The sequence below is a fragment of the Alosa alosa genome, chromosome 14 (assembly GCF_017589495.1).
Source record: "Alosa alosa isolate M-15738 ecotype Scorff River chromosome 14, AALO_Geno_1.1, whole genome shotgun sequence".
NCBI lineage: Eukaryota > Metazoa > Chordata > Actinopteri > Clupeiformes > Clupeidae > Alosa > Alosa alosa.
The window spans coordinates 26,098,196-26,123,212 of NC_063202.1; the positions used below are offsets into that span (position 1 = coordinate 26,098,196).

Below are 25,017 nucleotides of genomic sequence, written 5' to 3' on the forward strand. Positions count from 1 at the left end.
AACGATTCCTGTGATACAATCTGACTCCAGGCTGTGATCTGCTCCCAATTTATCGCCAGAACAAAAATGATCTGGAATTTAGAGAGAACAGATGAAAAATGATAGCAAAAGTGATTTCAACACATAGTGGGAATTTGATCATTGTGTTCTATTTTGTTGTGAGCAAGGACCTTAAAAGAACAGTCAACAGACGTGACTTGTTCAGTTTCAAAGCGAAAAAAGTAATATGGTGTTCTGGAATGTCTCTGCCAAATACCACAACCTAGAATATGCTCTGTTAGAGCTTTGGATGGGAAGTGCAGATCAGTAGCACCATACTGTGCTTGCTATTGTGTGGGGGATTATTTGACAGTAATAGCTGTTGCAAAACCCACAGACCACATCACTCCTCCTGCTTATATTAAAAATCATTCTAAAATAAAAAATAATGATTTACTATTAATCTGGTTTGTGTGCATTCTTTACTGTAGTAATTTTACCTGTTAAAAGGCTGTATTTTCAGTACAGAGAGCTTAATTCGGTGTTGTGAGCAAAATGACTGTAACCCATTACCGAAAGGACACATTTAACACAATTATTTTAATGAACTGAAACGAGTCATGAGCAGAGGGGTGATAACGGAACCAAAGTTTCTCAGAGGGAAAGTTTCTGCTGAATAGCGCGGTATGTTTGTTGTTTATTATGCCTGCTTACATCATGTCTGAAACAAGAGCGTAGATGGATCGGATGCTAAATGGACATCTATCATTTATCTTTAAAAACCCATGTTGCTTTCAGGCTGTGTTATTGCAGAAGATGGTAATCATGCATGCAAGTGAAGTAAAACCAAGCGATTCAGCAGTACATGATATATGACTGACCTACATTGCTTTCTGTTTATGCACAGGGAAGGCACTGCTGCCTTCAAGCAGTTATGGTGAAATGCAAATTGGGCCAAAACGCATTTAGATCTACCAATATGTAGTGGCCGACTGTTTTATTGATTTAGCATTTAACTTTTTTTTGTAAACGGAAATGGTATTTAGGAAATAACTCATGCATGGTGAAATGGTTCTTACAGATATGTCCCTCCCTGTTATTGGGGATTTTCCTTTTTTGCTTTCTCGCTTTTTTGCCTTCTTGGCTTTGGTTGGAAAGACTCCTCCTGACTTGGATCATCCCTGTGGAATGTCAACAGGTTTCCATGGAAGATCCAAACCTCACAACTCCCGCTGTCACAGTGCCTCGGACAAAGTGGCACCTCCCTGACACTGTGCTATGTGGTGCACTGGCCCACATTTGGTGTGCTCAGCAGTTACCATCTCAGCATGGATTTAAATGGACTGAAACTTGAGATGGCTTGGTGTTTGGTGTGCCTGCAATATGCAAAGTGTGGCCGCCGACTGCAAACCCTACAGCCTAACTACTGATAGTATCATTACCCAGGATGGGAGTTGCCTGTTGCATTATCCAGCATGACCATCCTCCTGAAAAGAGCACAATAAGACAGAGCAAAAAGGAGAGCAGTGGGGAAGAGAGGAGGGAGGGAGGTAGGGAGAGAGGGAGGGTTGCAAATGATCACTGTGCTCGGGGGTACAAGCTGCCGTGAACCAGAAATCTTTCTTGGTCAGCAGTCTTTCCTACGCGTTGCACTGTATGTGTGAAAACAATGCAGCACTCGAAAATATGGATACAACTAAAATGTAGCATGCTTAATTAAAATGTAGGTTTAGCATTCATAGTTGGCATTTAATTATGTCACAAGGGGATTATGTGGTTTGCCTGCACAGACGGTGTAATCAGCCCTCTCCGTAGTCAGAGAGAGCCTGAGAGAGGGAGAGCTTAGCACAATGTTGAGGGCTTGTACACTTCAATGGGGATTTCCCTCTGCTCTGCTCTGTACAGTCATTCCATTCACATGGGACCACCGTGATACGAAACCAAACCTTGAAGACAAGCTCACGTGACTTTGGGCTGTCAGGTTACCCTAACGACAACACTGTGTCTCTTAGGGAAGTTCCTCCCTCAACCAAGCTCATCCACAGATGACAACTCAGAATCAAATACACATATATTCTCTTTGTCTCTGTCTCTGTCTCTGTCTCTGTATCACTCACTCTTCGGCACACAAACACACACACACACACACACACACACACACACACACACACACACACACACACACACACACACAGACTGTTTTTACTAATGCTGTATTTTTCCACCTCATCTTTCTTGTTCTTCTTGAGGTAATGACAGTCATGATGTATCACAGAAGGAAAACAAGACGAGTGGGGTAGAGGCTGACTCACTCATGTCATGTCACAATAGCCTTGAGTGTGAGCAGGAAGAGAGAAGATGTTACCTCAAATGAATGTCAGCAACACAAATGATATCCTTGACTCTGCCTGTGGTTTATATAGCACACACTTATCCAAACCATTTATAGCAGAGAAGTTATGCAGTTTAACATGATTGCCCCTACAGTATAATAAACAACAGCAGAAATAATAACCTTGGTGTTTGTTGGACCTTTTTTATGGGCAGGGACATTTACCCTCCATATATGTAAATATTAGTCCTTGGTTGACTCTGTTCAATGGCCTGGAGGATGAGTATGAACTCAGAGGTTCTTGGACTGATTTGTGTGGTGACAGGAAGCAATGTTGCTGAACAAGCCACCCTCTCTGACAGTGTTTCCACTGAATTCTCACAGAAATAAGGATGCATTTAGGCTATGCTCTATCTTTTTTTTTTAAAGCTGGCATCTCTCAGAAACACATAATGTAATAATAACTGTGTTTTAGTGCTGTTGTAACCACAGGGTTATTTAACTAGGATGGCTGAAAACTATATGAAAAGCATTACATTACATTACATAAAAAGCTTGGGAGGCTTTGTTAGTTTTGTTTGTAACGTGGTTGCCTGCTGTTTTAAATATTTCATTGGACTTTTTTTTAATGCGTACTAATGCACATATGATCAAGTAGCTGGGAAAGCAAAAAATACAATGTTGCATAAAACAAATATGAAGAATTTTCATAACAGTTCAGATTTCAATGTAAATATACTCACAGGGAATAGGTAACATTAGTGCAATTTTATTGCGCAATTCCTTTTCAAGCAACTGCTCCAGGGTTAGTAGTCACATTGAAATATGATCAGAACAGTATGCACTCCACTACTCTTCTGATCTTACTCTAAAATGTCTCTATTTTTCAGGAGCCATTCTGCTTGGCAAGCAGAGTGATATAATATGGGTCTATTGTGCCCACTATTATCAGGGGAGGAAATGCCACTCGATGTAATAAATGTGTTCCTAGGTCACATGACTAAGAAATGATGTCATTAACCAGGAAGAGTGTCTATTGTTCTTTTAGGGTCTAACCCAACCATAAACAGTCAAATCTCTACTCATGCACAGAATATTGCATTTGAGAAAATACTATTGAGGAATTATTGCTGCATGTATATGGAATATGATATTGTATTAATATGATGTAAATATTCTATCACAAATGTCATATTTTATAGCATCATATTAACGTTAATTAATGCTGTGTGCTGAATCTTGGCTGAAAGGTCATTTGGAAGGTCATCTTGTCCTGAGAGAAAATTAATGAAATGTTTAGCACTCCAGTTATGAATTGCTGACCCACAATGTTTTCTGCAGTTACAGAATGAACAGAGGTAGCAGGAAGCTGTGGCTGCAATTCAGCTGAATATGTTTGGCTAAGAATGTATCTCTAGTTAGATACTATTTTTATCCTCTTTTTGAAAAGGAATCCATTTATTTCATCGAATATATTTAATCTCAAAGGAATGCTTTCCCAGTAGTTTGCCCTAATTTTGGGTGCTATACTGAATAGTTCTATTGTTCAACCAATTGAGTGTAGTATCTGATTCCTCCACCAGATGGCACACAGGTAACGTGACAAATACTGAAAGAGAGCGTTGCTAGTTGTTTTGGTCACATATTATGTATGGGTCTTCTGATTTCTCTAGTGAAGCTTTGAAGTCTTGGAGTTCTACATGTAAATATGATGCACATCTGCTATTTGACCTAAAACAATGACTCCAGTTTAAATGAGCATTTGACAGTAAGCCTCATGTTTGCATGATTTATGGCTCAAGCGCATGTGAAGGCCTTTTGTGAAAATTGATATAGAATTCTAGTAATATGTTATCACATTTGAAGCAAAAACAAGATAGGCTACAAGGCCTACGAATCACTGATATATTACATACCTCCAGAAAATAATTATTGTATGTTTATCTTCATGTATTGAGCAGGAATAGCATTTTAATACTAATACTATTGTTTATAAAATTAATAATGTTTATGAAAACAGCAAGAACTACAATAATTTTCTTTCAAGAGGGCATTTGATAGACAGATAAGAAGTAGTAGATATTTATTTGTCTGACCCACTTACTCAAGTGGGTCAGACAAAGTGGACACAGTTGTCCAGAGGTTCCACAATATCTTTGGCTACAGATTTGCAATACTGACCAGAAATCTCTTTGTTTAATAAATTGACAGCAGTTCCACAGATGGCCTCTCCATGTATCCAGAGGTAGGCGGAGATGTTGGCACATGACTATAAGATCAGCTAGGGCAGAATAATGGAAATACTGATGATCTTAATTGCTTTCCATTGCATGAGAGACTGGCACGAACAGGGATTCTTTGCTTGGTTGAGTTAGAGGGATGATATTGAAAAGGTGGCCATAAGAATTAAAGGGGAATAAGTTCAGGCCATATACAGAGTAAAGCAGCATGGGAATCACGAGTCATTGTGCCCCTGCCAGGCCCAAAAGATGTGCTACAACTGCACAGCGCCATATGTGGTGGCTAAAGCTTGGCTAGGACATTGAGGACAGAGTGAAATTGCTGAGTTTGCTGGTGGCCCCATTTAATGTCTGGGGCTGGCAGAGGTTCCCTGTAAGGTTCTCCTGTCCACAAGATGGCAATAGAGGGCCGGATAAGCGGGTGCTCTAGTTGGACAAGGGTTGAGAGGAAACAGGTAGATGTCAATCTATAGGCTGGGAGCTGATTAGCAATGATCAGAAGACATCAGGGTGGCTTATCAAAGATGCACACGGACACAAAGGCATACCTTTTTTTACCACACAGGTAACACCATTAATATAATGCACATATCACCAGGTAAACCACATCACATTGTCAAATAGATCTTTGTCTACATAACATTGTAACATTTGTCTACATAACAATTTAACAATATCTGACAGACTAGCACGACATTTTGGAGAGCGGAGACATCAGACTTTAACTTTGCAAAGATCTTTGTGGCCATGGCACAATGTGACACATGCCACTGAAGGTTACCAGAGAGAGAGAGAGAGAGTGGGCGATGTTGGTGAGGATGGATGTCTGAGTCACAGTGTTTGTTTGGGATTGCAGTGGACCCATGGCTTGGCATTCATGTGACCCATGCATAGCACAGATGTACTCTTGGTGACCAAGACAGGCTTCCTGTGACTGCACTGTTAGTCTGCTCTGCAGGTGCAGGAGGATATCAGGGTCCTCTCCTCCTGGAACACCCTGCAGAGACCCAGACACATCAGATCCTGCCCACAACGCTCCCAAAAATACTTCCCGCAACTGAACAAAGGTGAAGTGGGTCACCGGCGAGGGAAAAAGAGAAAGAGAGAGAGAGATAGAGAGAGAGAGAGAGATGGATAGAGAGAGAGAGAGAGAGAGAGAACGAGGGCTTTAGGCCAGGACAATCAGCGACTCTGTTAAGAGTTAAAGAGTGGTGTGTGGTGAGAGCCGAGCACTGTCCGGCCCGTTAGAGGCCCAGTGGATGTGACAACCCTGGGCCCTTATGAGGAGTGGGCAGCCAGACGTGGGGGTCAGCAACTCGATGCCTCCGCTCGGGATGTGTCACTGACGCACTCTTTCTGGCCGTGTTCAGCAAAGCAGGGGGGTGTAGGATCAAATCCTTCACAGCCTCACTTTCTCACTCTCGCACAAACACGCACATGCTCACGATTACACACACAAACACACAAACACACAAACACACAGGCAAACATACACACACACACACACACACACACACACACACACACACACACACACAGAGAAACACACACACACAAACACACACACACACACACACACATACACACACACACACACACACACACACACAATCTAGTGAACACACACAGAAAGCTTGTTTGTGTGGATTTACGCACAGAATGCAACATGTTGAAACAGAGGCAGCAAGCACATGCAGATCTAACTCACTGGCCCATGCTTTCTGGTGTCTGCTCCTGTGTCCCACTATCCCAGGCCCGGACAGAGAAGACACAGAAGTGCATACAACTACAGACAAATGCACTCACAGAGAAGGGGGAGGCAAGTGCATCAAAGATGGCATCTCTCCCGACTGTGTGTGTGTGTGTGTGTGTGTGTGTGTGTGTGTGTGTGTGTGTGTATGTGTGTGTGTGTGTGTTTGTGTGTGTGTGTGTGTGTGTGTGTGTGTGTTTGTGTGTGAGACAGAAAAGGAGAGAAAGTTAAGACTTGGCTTCATCTTTCATCCATCATCACTGCGTGGGGGAGGGTGATGGAGGAGGGGCCCCACCCCCATGGGGACAGTTCCAAACAAAAAGACAAATCTGGACCCTATTAATAAAACAGGACTCTCACATTTCCTGCATACTCACACTAATCTCAGGCAGCTGTTATCTCGCCGCAGGAAGTGCTGTCCGGGCCCATCGTCGTGCGGGCAGCAGCTCAGCACTATCAGGGACGGGACAGGACGAGCACCCCTCAACCCCCCTTGGGGGAGCGTGAGATAAGATAGACCCATCTGCTGCCGTCTGCTCCAAAACCCATCAGGACACCCACGGACCGGGCTTCTCCGCATTCACTCTCACTCAACCAGGCAACGTCCGGGATGGACGAACCCACACATCGCTGACCAAGGCCAGGGCAGGTTAGAGCAATGGGGACCTCTTTTTACCGATCCCTCCTACTCAGCACCAGAGGCTTCAGTGTGTCTGACTACATCCGCAAGTTCACGGTAAGAGAACTGGGACCACCTGCCTACGCATTCATTCCCACACCACCAACAACCCTGAAGGTAACTTAAAGTAGACATATTATTAATACAGAATGAACCAGGGGCATTTTAAACACTGTTTGTGTGGAATGTCTTCCTTTAAAAAGAGTTAAAAAGAAACATGAAATCATAATGGAAATCAAGACATTTATGACACACGTAGCTACTTCGTAATGGTTACACAGCAACAACCTCTGGTCAAATGTAATTTTATCAAGCCTCTTATTTGTTTTCCATTAGAGCAAGAAAAAGGGTTCAGCTTCAGTCCAACATTTGTATTTGATATGGGTGACCATACAGGATACATTTAGCATCTTGTCAAATATCTCGCCGAAGAAATATCATCAAGACATGGTTTTGGAGTTTATTCTGAATTTATAGACGTGAGTTGCCTTAGCCTAAATAAATGGCTTCAAATGTGCAAACCAACAGCCACATATTCTCTTTTTTCACAGCAGTGACAAGTAGCTCTTTTGAAACTCAAGTTAGTTTGTTAGTTTTGTACAATTGATAATAAATCTTTTTTTATAGAGAAAAGAGGAAACCATACAAACATAGAAGTACATAAAAGTAATTTTAAAAGTAATTTTAAAATCAATAATTTGTTTATTTTATTTCAAATATTCCAAATCAACAGTTGCAAAATCATATAAATTGTGACCTGATCTGACAAAATGGGTCACAAGTCACATATTCTAATTTTGAGATACAGGCCGATTACTTCAAAAAACACTGAACATATTGATTTTCTTTTTTGGTGTTATATGAAAAAAGAGACATTCAAAATTAATTTCCCTAAGTTTCATAGTCAAGATAAGAACGTAAAGTTACAAAAATTAAAATTCAAGTGGGCAAATCCTACCTGTACCTGCCTGTAACCTGTAACTTCAAATGTGATTTTCTCAGTTTTTTGATTGGAAAAAGATAGTGGGAGGCCATAATTCAAAATGCGACAACGGTTTGTGATATGACTTTGACCAGGATATCACTTTAAAGCTTACTGTGTCCTCTGTGACTCATTTTGTCAGATCAGGTCACAGTTGTTGGAAAAATCATACATACATATAATATATATATAAACATTTATACATATATATACACATATATATCTCAAATCATGTGATGAAACAAAGATAAAATATATATACTTATATTGCATGTGTGTATGTATGGGTGTGTGCCTCTCTCTGTCTCTTGTATATGTGCATATGTGTGCCTCTCTGTCTCTGTGTGTGTGTGTGTGGGTGTTATTGTTTTTCATGATACCCACAGTAACGTGGGACATGTCAGGGTCACATCTGGCACAGAGACCCTGTCGCATTAGAACCTGATATTCTTTAAAGCTTTGAGTCCAGGAGTGGCCTGCTTAGTCACGCGTTCTTGGTAAGAGAGAGGGGCCCAGTCGTAAACTGAGATTGTGGCATAAACAGTGCCCACGCCTGGGGCAAGTCTGAGGTCCGTGAGCAAACAAGGGGTCTTATCACCACACACTCTGATACCTCATTTGTTCTTTGTGATATCCACACAGGCAAAATGTGTTTGGTTAAAGAGAGAAATCTTAGCTGATCTGTGGAACAGTGTTGATCCCATGCCTCAAAGGAAGTTTATCTGGTGTGTTGGCCATGATGGGAGACATCTCTGTTTAATGCCAGGGGTCAGAGAGAGTTGAGTTTAAATGCAATAAACACTTTCCATCTATAGATCTCTAAATCTCTTCAAATGGCTCCAAGTGCAGAGCCTGTCTTGTCTGCCAAAAGAGAGCTGTGCTGCCCCCACGGCTTCAAATACGGACATTTACATGTAGCCATGCTACCCATGGACACAGCTCCATGGCTGAAACAGTGTTGCTGCTGTGGGTCTTGATTGGACACAATACACAGCTGTTTATGTTTTCACTTGTCCAGACAGAGATGACTGTGATGATCTGTTGAAGTAACCCTTCCTCTCCTGCGCAACCCCGACCCCTCTCCCTGCACCACTTGCCCTCGTATCCCCAGCCTCTCTCTGGCCCTGTAAGGAAGGCAAGGGAATGGAAACTATGCGGCCATTTTATGGAGCACTTTTCTGGCTCCCCAGACTGAGGTCAAAGTTGAGTCAAGGGAGAGACACCCAGAAGCTTATCCTGGCTATGTTGTTGTTGAGTTCACGGTTAAGGTCAAACATCTAGCGATTCTTCCACTGTTTGGATATACCCCCTGAATGCTCCGGGTAGACACTTAAAGTCTTAAAATAGCTGGACACTTTGAACAGCTTTGATGGTTTGTGATGCTTCGCAGTCCTATGGAGCAGTGAAACCCATTCTCAGCTGAGTAATAAGGTCTCTGTATTGACAAGAGGGATGAAACAGACATCACCTGACATTAACTCCTGTCATTTACGGTGGATTGGGCCCCATCATGGCACATTAAAAACAGAATGCTGTCCCAGGCTGTGGAAACCTCCGTGTATGAGAAACAGAGTTGCTGCCAAACTGATATCCCTTGGCCTCCAAACACGTTAGCCTGCTAACAATCCCGGCCCGTGTTACTGGGTGGTAAATTGAGTTGCCCATGCAGCTTGGGGAGGGGGTCTGCTGTGACGCATGCCTCTTCTAGACACTCAACTCATGGAAAAGCCTCACCAGGGTTGCGGGCCAAGCCCCTTGTGGTAGATTTCCACTGGCCCCCACCTTGCATAATATGGTTATATATCAGCCAGATGGTTCCTGGAACGCGACCAGGACTGAAAAACTATAGTCTCACTGGGGAGGGATTTATAAATAAAGTCGCTGGCTTACATGCTGCCCATTGTCAGAAGCCTGCAGGACAAGGGGGATGAGTGTAGTAGAGCAGGGCAATTAGATGCCATGGTCAGCCCTCCAGAGTCTGGACTGGACACAGTCTCCTTAAGGCTGAGATGCCACTGCTTGATATGATGAGGGACAACCAGCCTTGGCGTGTGAATAAAGAATGTAGAAACACATTTTTTTACATGATGTGCACATAAAAATCTATTAAGTTTGAATAGTTTTTTCATGATAGACCCTTAGACTAAAATGACTGAATTATTGCATTATTAACAGAAACGGAATGGAGTGGTAAAACACCTTACATGTGAAAGCTTGCTAAGCATTATGCACATGGAGTGCTTTGGAGGCTTTACATGAAAGTTAAATTGGACGTTTAAACCACTTCTTTTACTGACTGGCACAGTTGGCATGTTCCATGGAAGAAAGCAATCAATAACATCCCAATCATCATGTATCTATGGATAAATACTGTATCACCTTCTGTCCTGAGTTCATATGATATATAGGGGAGGCGTGGGGGGGTTTTCTGGATGGGCACTAATAAAAACATAATAAACCAATCAGAGGCTGCATTTGGAAATTCCCTCGGGGAGAAAGGGTGACTGAGTAGATTCCCTCCTGCCATTTATCATCATTCCTGTGTCGGCAGGGTGTTTATTTAGGGGAAGAGTTAGCCAATGTCCAGTCACATTCCTGCCAAACTCAGGGGCATCATGGGTCACCTGGAACAGCTGTGTGTGTCCGTCCTAAATATGGAACCCACAAACAGGTGGGTTGTGGGGACGGACGAATAACACAAGGTATGAAGCAACATTTTCAAAATCAAACAGCCTCTGCGGCACACACAACATCTTCCTCTGCTACCGGCAGATAGCTGGCCATTTTTAAAAGGTCATTCCTCGCGTGCCTTCCTGTCAACAGCATCTGCTGGAGCGAATTTAAATGTTTTGGTGACGTCAAGGGAACACTGGAACTTTGGCAGCTCCGGGACCCTGTAGGTCATATAAAAGCCCAGGGACAGGGGGAGAGATGGTGGGAGGGCAGTGGAGAAGAGATAAGATACCCACGCAGAGGTGTTTATTTAAGTGGTGTCATGTCTCTGGCAAGTACTGACAACAGGGTCCGCCACAGCAGCCTGCGTCTGAGAGGGACACAGAACCGCCGCCGGGAGTTTCGAGAGAAGAGCTTGAATCAACTAAAATAGACGAGTGCCGTGCCCTGCCTCGGAAGAGAGGGATTAGCAGACCTCCATTCTTTCTCCTTGGTCACACTCACTCGCCTTGCGTCAGGGGAGAGGACTTTGTGGCGGAACGATGAGCAAACCGGCGACTTTGGCCACTTGCATTGCCAAGATGTACGAGGGAGGCAAGCTGGACAACGGAGGCACGCCGGCGGGGCCGGCCAAGAAGCCCAACAGCAACCTCCTGACCAGCCTGGGCGGAGTGGACGTCAAACTCACTGTGCTGGAGGGCAAGATGGAGCAACTTGCTCGCGGCCAAGCCGAGGTGCTTCGCCGGCTGGACGTGGTGTGCGACGGGATGGGAACCCTGGAGAGGGACCTGGCACAGCTGAAGAAGAGTAGTGGGCAGCCGGCAGCGCCTGCCGAGGGCACACTCTTGGCAGAAGTGCGGGCGCTTTGTGGAGAGACGGTGGCGCTTTTGAAGGGCGTGAAGGAAGAGGGCCGCTGCCAGCGGGTCAAGATGGAGGGCATCGCCAGCTCAGTGTCCGCGGTGGATAAAGTGCTGGCCTATGTGGGCGAGGTTTTCCGCAGCTCCAAGATAGTGGAGTTCATTGTGAAGGGCATTGTGCCTTGGGGGAGGCAGGAGCCACCGGACAGGGCAGTGGTGGAGGTCAGTGGGCTCCACATGAATCACACACTATTACAGCTGTCTATCAGCTGAGGAGTTGACCACTCCTGCCAGTGGTTATTCTCTGTATTATCTGTGTTATCATGTGTGTTATTTTTCTTTCTGGATCTGTGTTTTGTTGATTTGAGATACAGGATGTATTTTGGTATAAGCCTCTGCAATAGCAAGCAGGATGTTATTCAGGAGCCCTTATACAGTAGATCTTATCATAGGATTTCAAGGGAATGCAAACTGTGACTGCAGGTGCAGGTTTGGGTGTCTAATATATGGTGGGTGCCCCATGGCTTTGTTTGTGTAAAGCCACTTAATCTCAGGGGATGGGGTGAACATACAACTGCCTGAGGGTTATTTTTCTAGCAGCTGTAAATCCAGTGTCAGCTAGAGTTGCGCAATCCAAAGTCTCTAAAACCCAAAACATATAGATGAAAGGTCATTTGCTGGCATTGGGGTCTTGAGATTGGAGGTTCAAACGTAATACTATGTATACATAGTGATAACAAATATAATTATATCACATTGAATAGCAAAACGCTAGTTGCAATTATTTTAACCTTTAACTTAACTCCATCAATCTACTTATTATTTAATAGACTATTTAAAACTTTAGCTTGAACATAGTTTTCAACTAGCTCAACTAGTTTCTCTGCCATCATATGTGAAAATGTTGTGTTGGGACATGTCATGTATGCATTCATATTTGAGTACAGCTGCCTGAAAGGTTAGGTCACCATTTTGTAATTTTTCGAGCTCTAGGCAGTTGTAGATGTAAGTGGATCACCCTTCACCTACGCAAGCCCCCTCTGACCTGAACACAGCCCTCTGATGTCCTGCATATTCCTCGCCCTAAAAGCTCCCGTTACAGAAGGCATCTCCCAGTTAGTCTTGGCTTAGATGGGATAAAGCAAGGCAGAGCTGCCGAGGCCTAATCCAGCCCAGTCTGCTGTCAAATGGCGTCACAGTGTTGTTAAGTGAAGACACTTCAGTGCGTCATATTCTGAGTGGCGTAAATGCTGACCAAAAAAAAAAAAACCATGGCTGCTTGTTCTCAATGAATGGGAATGTGTCTGGGGAATGTCACACCCAGACATTAGCAAGCCAGAGAGTCTGTGCTATTTGACTGGGGAATTTCACTAAATAATCATCAATGTGTCACAAATTGTCATTTGTAAGGTTAAATAGAAACTGACAGCTAACAAAAAGAACCTCTTAGTCAAAATATCAGAAAGGTTTTTGAAGAAACCTTGTGTGGGTCTTATCCCTTTTTTCCCTGTCTTAACATTTACCTCTGAGATTCTCATGCTATATAGTAACAATTGACATAGCAAAGTTTTGGCTTTGTAAATGTTTGTGAATACCCTGGTCTTGAACTCATAATGTGATTAAGGTTATATTCTTCCACCCATCAGAAAAATAAATCTGAAGATGGCAGTGCAAAGCATAAACCTGAGGTGTGTGATCAAGGAACCCAGGTCGAGGAGGAAGATTCAGTTCCTGGTAAGAGTTGACCTTTGGCTTTTCCACTGGTTTAAATTTATATCTTTTTAGAAATTTTAATGTGAATGTAAGTACATCAGGCATGGTGCTGCAGATTTCTTTAGGGCATACGATACAATGTGGGCATGTATTGCCTGAGCTATTTTATGGAGAAAAAAAAACACACTTGCTGGCATGTGTTATACCCTGTGTCTGTACGGTTGGTTGCAACGTCTGTACAGTTTGTGTCTGTGGGATCCTCAGTTTGGTGGTTTGTCCTCACACAGATCAACTCCAGCAGAGTGAGAAGAGTCCAGCACAGTCTCCCGAGTCAGAGGTTGCATCCGCAGAGGTCAAAGGTCAGAATGCAGAGAGTGAGGGGGTTACGCCACCTCCTAGTGAAGCAGAGGACTCCAGCAAGGGCCAGCGTCGGCAGAAGGAGGTGACGCTGAAGAGCAGAGAGCCCACTAGGGTCCAGACCTTTGCTCCGGAGGTGCAGGAGGAAGTAGCCACTGCAGAGGTTCCTAAGGATGCTGCTGTTGAGTTGATTAAGAAGGAGAAGGTAGACACAGCATTAACTACTGTGGCTCCCCAAGAGTTGTCAGCTCCAGAGGAAGAAAGGTACACCCATACAAAGGCTCAAACATGACATTCAACCATTTACCAACCATAGTTTCAGAAACTCAATAGGAAGCAGACTAGTATTACACAGGCTGCAATAATCATATTGCTTAATGCATATAGCGTATAGCGTATAGCACTGCAGTGTGAGGACAGTGTAATGCAGATAATAATCTAACCTCAGAAACAGACCGTCACTGTCAGCACTCACGCTGCTGACACAGTAGTTGCATGATAACTGGCCCTAATGGCCTTGATCATGCACGGCATTTTAGAGTGCAGACTGTAGTGTGTAACAAAGCATATAAAAGCTGTCTGGATAAATGAATGATTCAGTGCAGCATGTTGTCATAGAACCCTCAAAATCTGCCGCTGAGCTGTCGGTAGCCTAGGATGAGGGACAGGAAGAACAGAATGAAGGGCCTATGAGTCACACAGCAAACATGTCCTCACCCACGTACTTTAATTGAATTATAAATGCAAAAATGTCCTTGAGTTTCATTATTCCCATATCAACAGGGTTTGCTTTCATGTACTAAACTGAAGGATTTTAAGCAGCTGGTGGTTTTCACTGTGTGTTGGGGGCATATAAAAGTGGCAATACAGTGTATATTACAACTCTATTGTTACCACCAGAGCGGAACATACTTCTTTTTCAAGAAATCTACCTGGAAATGGGTTTCATATGCAACTCACATTTATGCTACTTATGAAATTGGAGAGTTGTCAGCCATGTTCATACAGCCATATGTTTTACTTTGTCCAGGGCCAAAGAGCAAACAGAAATTGCAGTGGATCGCAATGACATTATAGCAACAGTTGTTCCTCCACAACCAAGCCACGAGGAGAAACCGCAAAAGTTTGATGAGGTTGAATTAACAACTCAGTCAAAGCAGCAGGAAGCTACTTCCCAAGAGAAGCCAAAGCCCCTGCCAGAAGACAGTAGAGCCAAGACGGATAAACCAAGCACCAAGGTAAAGGAGGCAGGGTCCACACCAACTGTTCCCAAATCAGATTTAGTCCAGGTGCAAACAGAAACTGCAGACACGGTCCAAGACAAGCCCACGTCGGCTACAGTGTCAGAAACTGTTGAAGACAGCACAAAAGCTACTCCTCCGCCAACGCCTGGGACTCGGAAAAACTCACTTTTCAAAGGTCTGGGCAAGGATTCAGAATCACAGCTAGTGGTTATAGGTGAGCGAATCCTACCAGCACCTCCTGCTGATCGTTCTACTGTATAATTCAGCCTCAGCCAAGTGCTACTCAGCCTATAATGTGTTTGGAATCAAGCCCCATGTGATTACTTCTACTAACTTAATTTTGGGTTATTGATTATTTTAAACTGTCAAAAAGTTTCCATTTGTGATGTGGTGGTGGTGGGTAGGTGTGTAATGTCTATATGATAATTCGTCAGAGTACACTTTGATTTTTGACTTTGATTTCATCTTTATAACTGATGCTACAATCATTTTCTGCATTAATATTGTATTATCGTTATCATTATGGTGGTAAACACATGTTCAGCTGACCCTCATCTGATGTCTTTGACTGTGCTGTTCCATCTCACATCTTACTGCTGTGGTTTGTCTAGATGACTGTCCTCCTCAGCCTGCTCCCTTTGAGCATCGTATTGTAAGTGCCAAGCAAGTACCCATGGGCTCCTACTACAGCGTCAAACCCAATGAGATCCTGGGTGGGTAAGTCCACATCAACTTCCTTTTCACTTGGGACATTGTGGTCTCCACATAGACATAGACATAGAAGTGAGCTGAATTCCTTGATTTGAATAATACATGAAATGTTAGACAGACAGGCATGCTACAGAGTGTGCAGTGACAAGAGCACATGCTGGGAAGTGGGAACTTAGTTTACAGGCATGTGTACGGGCCTGGGCACATCCTGTCTTAAACCTTACTATTTGTGTGGGATCTGGGAAAACCCATCACATGGTGAAATTAACATAAGACTTTAATACCATCCCAGCCACTTCCAGGATGTGGCTAGGATGGTATCCAGGATGTTGCTATGGGATGGTATCAGAATCCTAGGCTGGTGACATTTCACGAGTGGAGCTAGGCGGAGCTATGCGGAACGAAGTTCATCTGGCGAGAGTCAGGTTATTGAATAGGAGCAGTAATCAAGGATTTTTTTTGTGGGTGGGTTTTCCTAGATCCCATCACAATTTTGTCCAGTCATGAAGTGTCTGGGATTCCCCTTCCATTGTGAAACAGTTGAAAGATGTGGTGTATGACCATTATGATTAGTCAGTTTTTAGTCAGTGTCTTTCCTGTGAATGAGCACATATGCACTTACTCAGAAGTGTCCAGTTAACCTTGTTGTACAACAATCATCTTGTAATTGAAATTGAAATCACAGTGTTGGTTTGATGTTAGTGTTGGCCCTGTGTTAGCCCTTGCTGCACAGTTGAGTATGGAAAGGCAGATTGCTGTGAAGTGAAACAGGGTGTTCCAGCCCTCCTGCTCCATACTGCTCACGCAGGACTCTTCACCTCCGATAAGGGTCACCACCACCGGACTGAGTTATTTTTAACTCAGCCCTATCAACACACTGTCAGCTTGGCATTTACCCAATTATGTCCGCTGTCAATGGCAATGCAGATAAAGGCAGACGGCTGGGCTAACTCGCTGTGCAGTTTGCAGATAATCGGGAGCAGGCTGGCACGAATGTGCAGAGGTGTGTGATAGCGTGAGATGGCCGGAGAGCGGTGAAGAGATACCACGTAGCCGCACCGAGGCCAACAACTGGCAGCACAGAGAGGCCTAATCCTCCCCTCCCAGAGCCACTAATATGCAGCAGGGCTTGTTTTCGACTTGGCATGAGCCGCGGTTATTTTTGGGAGATGGTGAGCGGCTCCATTTGCATAGGCCGCTCTCTGTGAAGCAGTGGCAGCCATCTCAACATATTCAACACTGTGGCTGTGCACTGTGATGGGCTATAACGACCTCGAGCTGTCCCCACGGATGTAATCAGAAACGGGAGCCAGGGATTCTGTACAGGGCTCACCTGCAGGGAATATGCTGAAATGTTTTTTTTTTTTTATTTATGTATAGCATTACATGTATGGGCGTTTGTGCACTTACACAGTGTGTACAGTGTGCATAGTCTATGTGTGTTTGTGACTTTCTGTTTATGTGTGAGTGTACAATTTCCATTAAGCAATCTGTATAAACAAGTGCGTACAGTGTTCTGTATTTGAGTGTTTTTGCATGTCTCCCCAGCGGTCGCTTTGGCCAGGTCCACAGGTGTGCAGAACTGTCATCAGGACTGACCCTCGCAGCCAAGATCATCAAAGTGAGGGGGATGAAGGAGAGGGTGGGTATCAAACAGCAAAGACCTCCCGTGTGTCCTTGGTATCTCCTCTACACCCAGCCTTACCCAGCATACCAATCTCCAGTCCCCAGCAGCCCCCCCCCCCCTCCCCCGCCCCCAACAACAACCCGCAGCCCCGATCCCACCTTTCACTCTGTTCCTGTTAAGTTGATTTATGGGAACATTTCCCAGACAACAGCCGCTAGTGCTGCACACTTAGTGGTACAGTATGCACGTACACACACACGTGCGCGCACACACACACACACACACACACACACACACACACACACACACACACACACACACACACACACACACACACACACACACACACACACACTTAAACAAATTAATGTATGTGTACATATATGAGCAAATAAATACACACCAACACAATCCTCTTGATAGACACACATAGTTGGTTACACACCACTACAAACACTAACATGGCTGACTGGCTCAGGAGCACCCTTTTCAAAGCTTCAAACGCCATCATCACTTTCTCTATTTCATCCACATCCTTGGCCTTCAACAACTGACTCTAATTACATCTGCTAAAGACAAGAATCCACTCATAAGCACATAGTTGATGAGCTTAACCAGCCGGTGACCCTAAACCCAAGACAGTAAAGCATGTCATAAAATCAGAGGCGAGGGCAAAGCTGTCCAGTTGAAGTATGTTCAACTCTCATCAACTCGGATGGAAACCAGAACACTACCACATGATGGACAAATGATCTTTTCTCGTGCACCGATGACAAGCAAGCTTTCTGCTTGTCTGCTTGTTGCTTAGGTTGGTCACCATGGTTTTCACAGATATTAAATACAGAACAGAAGTCTTTAGATGCCATAGAATGAATCAGGTTCTTTTGACCTACATCTCTTCTGTAGGTCTCAATTTTCTCTCTCTGTCTCTTTCATTTTTTTATATCTCATGCTAGTTTGCGACTAACAGTTTGAGTTTGAGATTTTATGCTCTTTTTCATGCCACAGCAACAGCTCCCACAGCATGGCTTCTCCACTCCCATCCCTTCTGTCTCTCTGTTTTCTGTTCACACACACACACACACACACACACACACACACACACACACACACACACACACACACACACACACACACACACACACACACACACACACACACACACACACTCTCATCTCTCTCTTTTTCATATAATTGCAAAGGAACAACATGATCAACATTTTAGACTCTAAAATATAACGACTGATGGTAACCTGTGTAGGAAATAAATCTTCATTGTCATGGACAGCGACCTGGAAAAGCAGTGCTTAGATGCTTAGAACAGTATTCTGTTATATTGATTGTGTTGTCCATCTTTCACATACAGTACCTATTGCCTCTCCATTTGCCTCCTGTCTGTCTGTCTATCTGTCTGTCTGTGTTGCAGGATGAGGTGAAGAATGAGATCGGAGTCATGAATCAGTTGAACCATGTCAATCTAATTCAGCTGTATGATGCCTTTGAGTCACGATCAAACCTCACTCTCATAATGGAATAGTAAGCTGTTATTTGACTATTTATGTGGATGATTGCATATGCCATTGGCCTAAATAGCCTACAGGTTTCCCTTCTAAAATCACTGGTATTGTCTAAAATATATATGTAAAAGAGGATGTCTCCTCATGTTTTAGTTCTTACGCTGCTTGAAACCTCTGATGTGTGAAAAATATTATACCCTTGGGACAGTAAAGAACCTAACTAACTAACTATACTGTATACTTTCTCAGTACCTAAATATTGACTTATGTGCTAAACATTGTATACATACAAAAATAGGTATATACCATAACTGATACACAAATGTGATCCAGTGTTCCAAGCTGAAAGCAAAAACAGGGCAGTAATATAAGTCTCAGTGAACATATTTCTGCTACTGTACTGTCTCTCAGGCTACATGTTTTCTTAATCTGCATCACTCATAATGTTTAACCATGATGCAACAGTACAGAACTGCAATATATATATATATATATATATATATATATATATATATATATATATATATATATATATATATATATGTATTGAATGATTCACAGGTTATGAGTTTTATACTATACGTTAGCAAGTCATAGCAAGTCATGCGGATGAGCCATTCATTGTGTCAACAGTGTTAACAAACATTTGAGAAATATTTCAGAGAAGGAGAGCAAAGAAATATTGCAGAGATTTTGAAAGAAGGGTGAGGTGTGAAGGCTTGCCTCAACTCACTGCACATGATTCTGATGTGCAAGAGATGAAAGAGACAGGAAGTTGGCCACTCTATTACTCCATTTGAGGAGTTCAACATGCCACATCTGCTTGCATTCAGCTAACTTGCAAAATGTGTATTTTAACATGCAATATACATGTGTGTGTGTGTGTGTGTGTGTGTGTGTGTGTGTGTGTGTTTGTGGTTGTACCACCAGTGTGGATGGAGGCGAGCTGTTCAACCGCATTGTTGATGACAACTACCTGTTGACAGAGCTGGATGCAATTGTTTTCACCAGGCAGATTTGTGAAGGAGTACAGTACCTTCATCAACAGTACATTCTCCATTTAGACCTTAAGGTAAACCACTAACCATTGTGTAAATTTATTGCATTGCAAGCTCACAAAAATGCCAGTACTTAAAAGGCTAAAAGGCTATGCTTCTGTGAAACCTGATATAATCTGTCTGAAATAATGAGGGTCGTGTTTTCACACAGAATGTGCACATTTGTGTTTCAGCCAGAAAATATTCTCTGTGTGAGCAACACAGGAAACCAGATCAAGATCATTGACTTTGGCCTGGCCAGGAAGTAAGTCAACGCAACATGTGATGTTTGTTTTCTTAACCTGTTTGTATTGTCACAATTCATTAGATTGCATTGATTTCCTAGAACATCTATTCATTTTGTTCTACTGTATGAGTCACCAATTACTGCTCTCATTCTTCTCTTCCTACTCCTGTAGCCATGGTTACTGTCATAGCTCCTCAGGTAGGGGGCAGTGGAGGACATGAATGATAGTTTTCATTTTAAGCTCTGCTGATTTAGACAGTGGCATTATTGTAAAATAGTGTAGGTCAGGGATGTAGTGGAGGCTAAACGCAAGTAAACACAGTTTATCCACCTTTATAACCTACATCATCATCAAACATGTTCTGAATGCTTTTTAAAAAAAAATCTGATACCGCATGGTGCATTCCAACTCACCGTGATCACAGAATTTATAGTTTACCCACCTCTTATTTTACCACTACATAACTGGTGTAGGTGGCAAAAAGATTCTATATAATTGACATGTATGCAATCTTGTCTATTTCCTTCACCAGATATAGGCCCCGGGAGAAACTGAAGGTCAACTTTGGCACCCCTGAGTTCTTGGCACCCGAAGTGGTCAACTACGACTTTGTCTCCTTCCCCACAGACATGTGGAGTGTTGGAGTCATCACTTACATGCTGTGAGTGGGTAACCATGGCAATATTATTCATGCCAAATGAAAATGCATGCTGTGTGAGTTGCTAGTCTTCAATGTGACAAAATGTGACAGATCTTAGCATTTGCATACAGTAGAACTGACAGCATTTGGTTTCATCCACCTCCCCTCACGACTGTCAGAAGAGTTTGAACAAGGCAGATGCACTTTAATGTGTGTGCACTTCCTTGCTGGACATCGATGAACACTAATAGTCCAGTGACTCAGTGGAGAAGCTCAGTGGTGAACAAATAGGCAGGCAATAAAAGCTGTATGTCAGCCAGGCCAGATTGCTTAGCACAGACTGCTCTGCAATTTAATCACCAAAGGGCAGCATTCTCACTCAAATGGCGCATTGTAATCAGGCTTTTAGTTCCACTAATTTGGTCTTTTTGTCCAGAAAGAAACTATTATTGGTTCTCTGGCCAGTTTGTCCTTTTCACCACTCACTCCCCCTCCACTCCTCTGTCTAGGTTATTTATCCATCTCTCTCCCTCTCCCTCTCCCTCCCTCCCTCCCTCGTGGTAGTCAGAATCTCAGGGGAGCCACAGTGATTTAATTAATGCTAATAACCTCACAGCTGTTGAAGGAGCTTTGGGAGGGCTCGCCCATACCCAGAATGTGTGTCTGGCCCACTTCATGCTGCTGGCTGCCCCAAAACACAACCCCTGGGCTCCAGTGTGCTGATTCAATTATTCTCCCCTATTTAAAGCCACTATAATCATGTGCATGTGTGCAGGGGTGTGTTTATGGATTGCGTTTCAATTTCACAAGTATGTGGCACAACCACCAGCGGCTACATGTAAAGGCTATTGGTAGTGGGACTATGCACAATATCCTGTCACATTGGAGCAGTTTTTGAGGAAGTTTCTCTACTTCCGTTCTCTGTTGGTTTTATGCATAATGTTGTGTTGCAGCTTGAGCGGCCTTTCTCCGTTCATGGGAGACAACGACACAGAGACCATGAACAACATCCTGCATGCAAACTGGGACTTTGATGCCGAGGCATTTGAGAACGTGTCAGAAGAGGCAAAGGATTTCGTCTCCAAGCTGCTCATTCCTGCCAAATGGTACACCACTCTTGCCTAACTGTCCCCCACAGCTAAACACCACCCATACGCTCCATGTCACTCCACTTGCTTTCAAAACAAACTTGTCCTCTCGTTAATCTGTTTAACTTCGTAGCCTTATTGTGTCGCCCCTATTAAACACATAACCAATTCCTCTTCCCCTCCCATGCTTTCACCTTTGGTTTTCCTTGGCATATGAAATATGCTCCTCTAATGCAGTTATTATGGGGAAAGGGCTTTGATCATATCAGTGCCTGCTTATGCAGATGCCTCCAGCCCTTGCTGTAGCACTCTGTTGGCAGGAGATAATAGCAGGCCAGCATGGCAGGTGACTGAGGGGGTCACGTGATGCGAACTATAAGGCCTGCTTTGACCTCTTTACAAAAACACTTAGAGACGGAGACAATGTTAACGATCATCTAATCTAAGGGCAAACAGAGGCACCAACATGGGGGATGACTAATCATAGGAAGAAGGCTGGCCGTTCCCACTGACATAACAGACTTTTAGGATGCATCTGGACACTCTGTATTTAGCTGATGATAAGGCATGGAATAGCACAGGTGCCAGAAATAGATGCTATTGTGGGCCTACAACTTGCCCGTGGCAAGGCAACACAATTATAACATTCCTGGCAGGCTGCTGCCAAAGTGGTTGCTCAGGTTTGAAAGCACTGTTTTATTTTAATGACCCGTTTACTATTTCTTTCTCTGGATCCTTTATGATCCATTTGGTGCAATGCATCAGCCTCAAAATAGACTGTGCCTGCTGTGTGGATCATTTAAAACCTACTGCAGTAATACATTAGCGTACACACATACATTAACAACCCCCCCTTCACACACACATTCACACACTATCACTTACTTAGAAATAACTGCTACAATGTAAGTGCAATACTTACATAAGCACTTACATAATACTGTTGTCTATTGCTGCAAGAGGAGACGAAACCCAAGATTTTTACACACTACTGAGATGTAACAATAAATTAATCTTGACTTTTGAATCTGGTTATACATTGACTTGAATTGTTGTCCAAGCTATATTGTCTGAAGGATGTGCACAACTCTGAGATGGATGGATGGATGGATGGATGGATAGATAGATAGATAGATTGATCGATCCCCAAGGGGATATGACTGCTGGCACACAAGCCTGTCTGTTGAATCATTTTCTTGCTGTGGTTGTTCCCTTTGCCAGTGGTCGCCTCAGTGCCTCAGGTTGCATGAAGCACCCCTGGCTGAATAACCTGGAGGAGAAGGCCAAGAAGCAATGTGTCCGCCTCAAGTCTCAGCTCCATCTGCAGCGATACCTGGCTGCTCATCGGCAATGGAAGGTGAGGGGCCAATTATGTTGGGATAAAATTGCTCTGTGTGATAAGGTCTACAGTTACTCATAAATGTCCCTCTAGGTACAATCCCTTTGTACCCTCTTCAGTACCTGTACCAGAAAATAAACCAGCTGTTGCTCATTAGCTTTATCAGACATGGCTTCATTTGGATGAAAGGTGACTTTATTAATGCAATTATTTTTCCTCATTGCACAGAAACACTTCTATGTGGTTGCAGCTGCCAACCGACTCAAGAAGTTTTACCAGGACCGAACGACAAACCCGGCATAGCATCGGCCCTGCCACGTGTGTCCCTGAGATGAGATGTCACCGAGGAAACGGGACCACACAGCCTCAGCAGGTCTGCCTGGAGGAGGGCTGACGACTGTTTGCTTTTCTGTGTGAAATCTGGACAGACCAGGCAGACCGCCCAGCACCGAGGCCGCGGCGTGCAGCAAGCACGAGAGGATACTGACTGTAATGTGTAATTAATATTTCTATCACTTTTTTTACTGTACAGTTCACTGATTTGCAGGGTGGTAACACTGTGCCTGGGGGGTCAGATGATTTGAATATAAGGTGCATTACGTGTTCATTTTATAGTGCTACTTTAGTCCTCATATGACTCAACCATGTGGTCAGCTGAGTGGGTGGGCATGAGAGAAGAACTCTCTGTTCGTCCACTCATGTACCATGTTTGGAATGCTGTGCAATGTTTACCTCACGTATCTGTCTTTCCACACTACTGTTGATGTATGGTGGGCGGCACGATACAGTTTGCTGGTGGCAGTTTGTGGGTGAACAATTTCTCCTTCTGTGAAGGTTTCCTACTTTTCTAGGCTATGGGTAATTACAAGGCACTTGCAGATTTGTCCCTTAACGGCATTCATGCATTATAATACAAAAAGGCCTTTTGAGTTATTTCACCTTCAGATAGAGAAGGCTATTTATATCAAACTAAGTTATTCAGGAATTCTATGCACACATTGTAAATGCATTAAATATTTGAAACAATTTGGTTAAAACATGCACACCTCTTTCTGTAGGTTGTGTACAAAAGTGAATTGGTATATATCTGTATTATTTTGAAAAGATACATTCTCACAAACTTTAATGTGTTCTGCAGAGGTTTTCTTTTCCTTTGTAACTTTTACTAGAAATGTTATTACAGCAGGTGCAACTGAAGTTTGTCCCTTTTTAGAGGCCAATTAAACATTACATGAAAGAACATCTGGGAAAATCTCTCATCTCTAAGTCTGTTTTATTTATCAATGAATTGTGCCAGCAATACTCAGGATGTATATACTTAGCAGTTGCAATTCTGTTATTTCTTTTGTCTTAAGTGTTTTAAAATTAATCATTTCTCTGGCAATGAAGCCAGATGTGAGTAACACTTATGCTGCTAAGCTTTTGTAGCCTCAAGAACAGTTCATAATCTGGTACTTTTCTGTCATTGATGGTAGAGTTTCTTATAAGACCTTTGTTAGATCTAGCGAGATCTAACTTTGCAAATGCAAAAGCAGTTATTTGGTAGTTGCATGTATAATGAGCAGGTCTGAAGTGCAAAAAAAAGTATTTTATTTAAAACAAACTGTGGTGCATTGAAGCAATATTTAAAGCTTTTCCATCTGTTCAACATATTTATTGCCCTAAATTCACCCTAAGTCCCTGACTTCCATACAGGAAGGGAGATTATCAATTTGACACAGAAGGGCAGCTGTTGGATTATGATTCTGGAATTATCAAAGCTTTATCAACCACTCAATGCAGAGAAAAACTTGTAAACATCCTATTTAACATAAATAAATGGTTTGCTATTGCTAACAGATATTCTGTGTTAGGACAATTGGAAGAGTGAGGTGAGCATCAAAATCTGGTTCCAAAATGCAAGCCTTCAAACTTCACATGGGCACTTAAAAGTTGTAGCCCCAGAATAACACCAATCAGCGGTCATCATTTTGTTGTTCTTTACTGTAAACATAAAGGATTAAA

At 43.1% G+C, this 25,017-nt stretch overlaps 1 protein-coding gene across 1 annotated transcript; it reads left to right on the forward strand.

Annotated features, from left to right (window-relative positions):
- Positions 1-10,881: 10,881 nt before the first annotated feature.
- mylk3 (myosin light chain kinase 3) lies at positions 10,882-24,267 on the forward strand. The gene is made up of 13 exons (XM_048262985.1): positions 10,882-11,714; positions 13,139-13,226; positions 13,493-13,826; positions 14,593-15,020; positions 15,418-15,523; positions 17,066-17,159; positions 18,571-18,680; positions 19,592-19,733; positions 19,893-19,963; positions 20,479-20,607; positions 21,540-21,692; positions 22,896-23,031; positions 23,242-24,267. Exons 1-13 carry the CDS (start codon positions 11,178-11,180, stop codon positions 23,314-23,316), a joined length of 2,403 nt encoding a protein of 800 aa, XP_048118942.1. The 5' UTR covers positions 10,882-11,177; the 3' UTR covers positions 23,317-24,267.
- Positions 24,268-25,017: the final 750 nt, after the last annotated feature.

Bases quoted from the DNA above. Each gene is read 5' to 3' on its own strand.
- mylk3 (XM_048262985.1), top strand. From the start codon at position 11,178: ATGAGCAAACCGGCGACTTTGGCCACTTGCATTGCCAAGATGTACGAG. The intron at 11,715-13,138 runs GTCAGTGGGCTC...TCCACCCATCAG, and splicing joins CGGACAGGGCAGTGGTGGAG to AAAAATAAATCTGAAGATGG. The intron at 13,827-14,592 runs GTACACCCATAC...TACTTTGTCCAG, and splicing joins TCAGCTCCAGAGGAAGAAAG to GGCCAAAGAGCAAACAGAAA.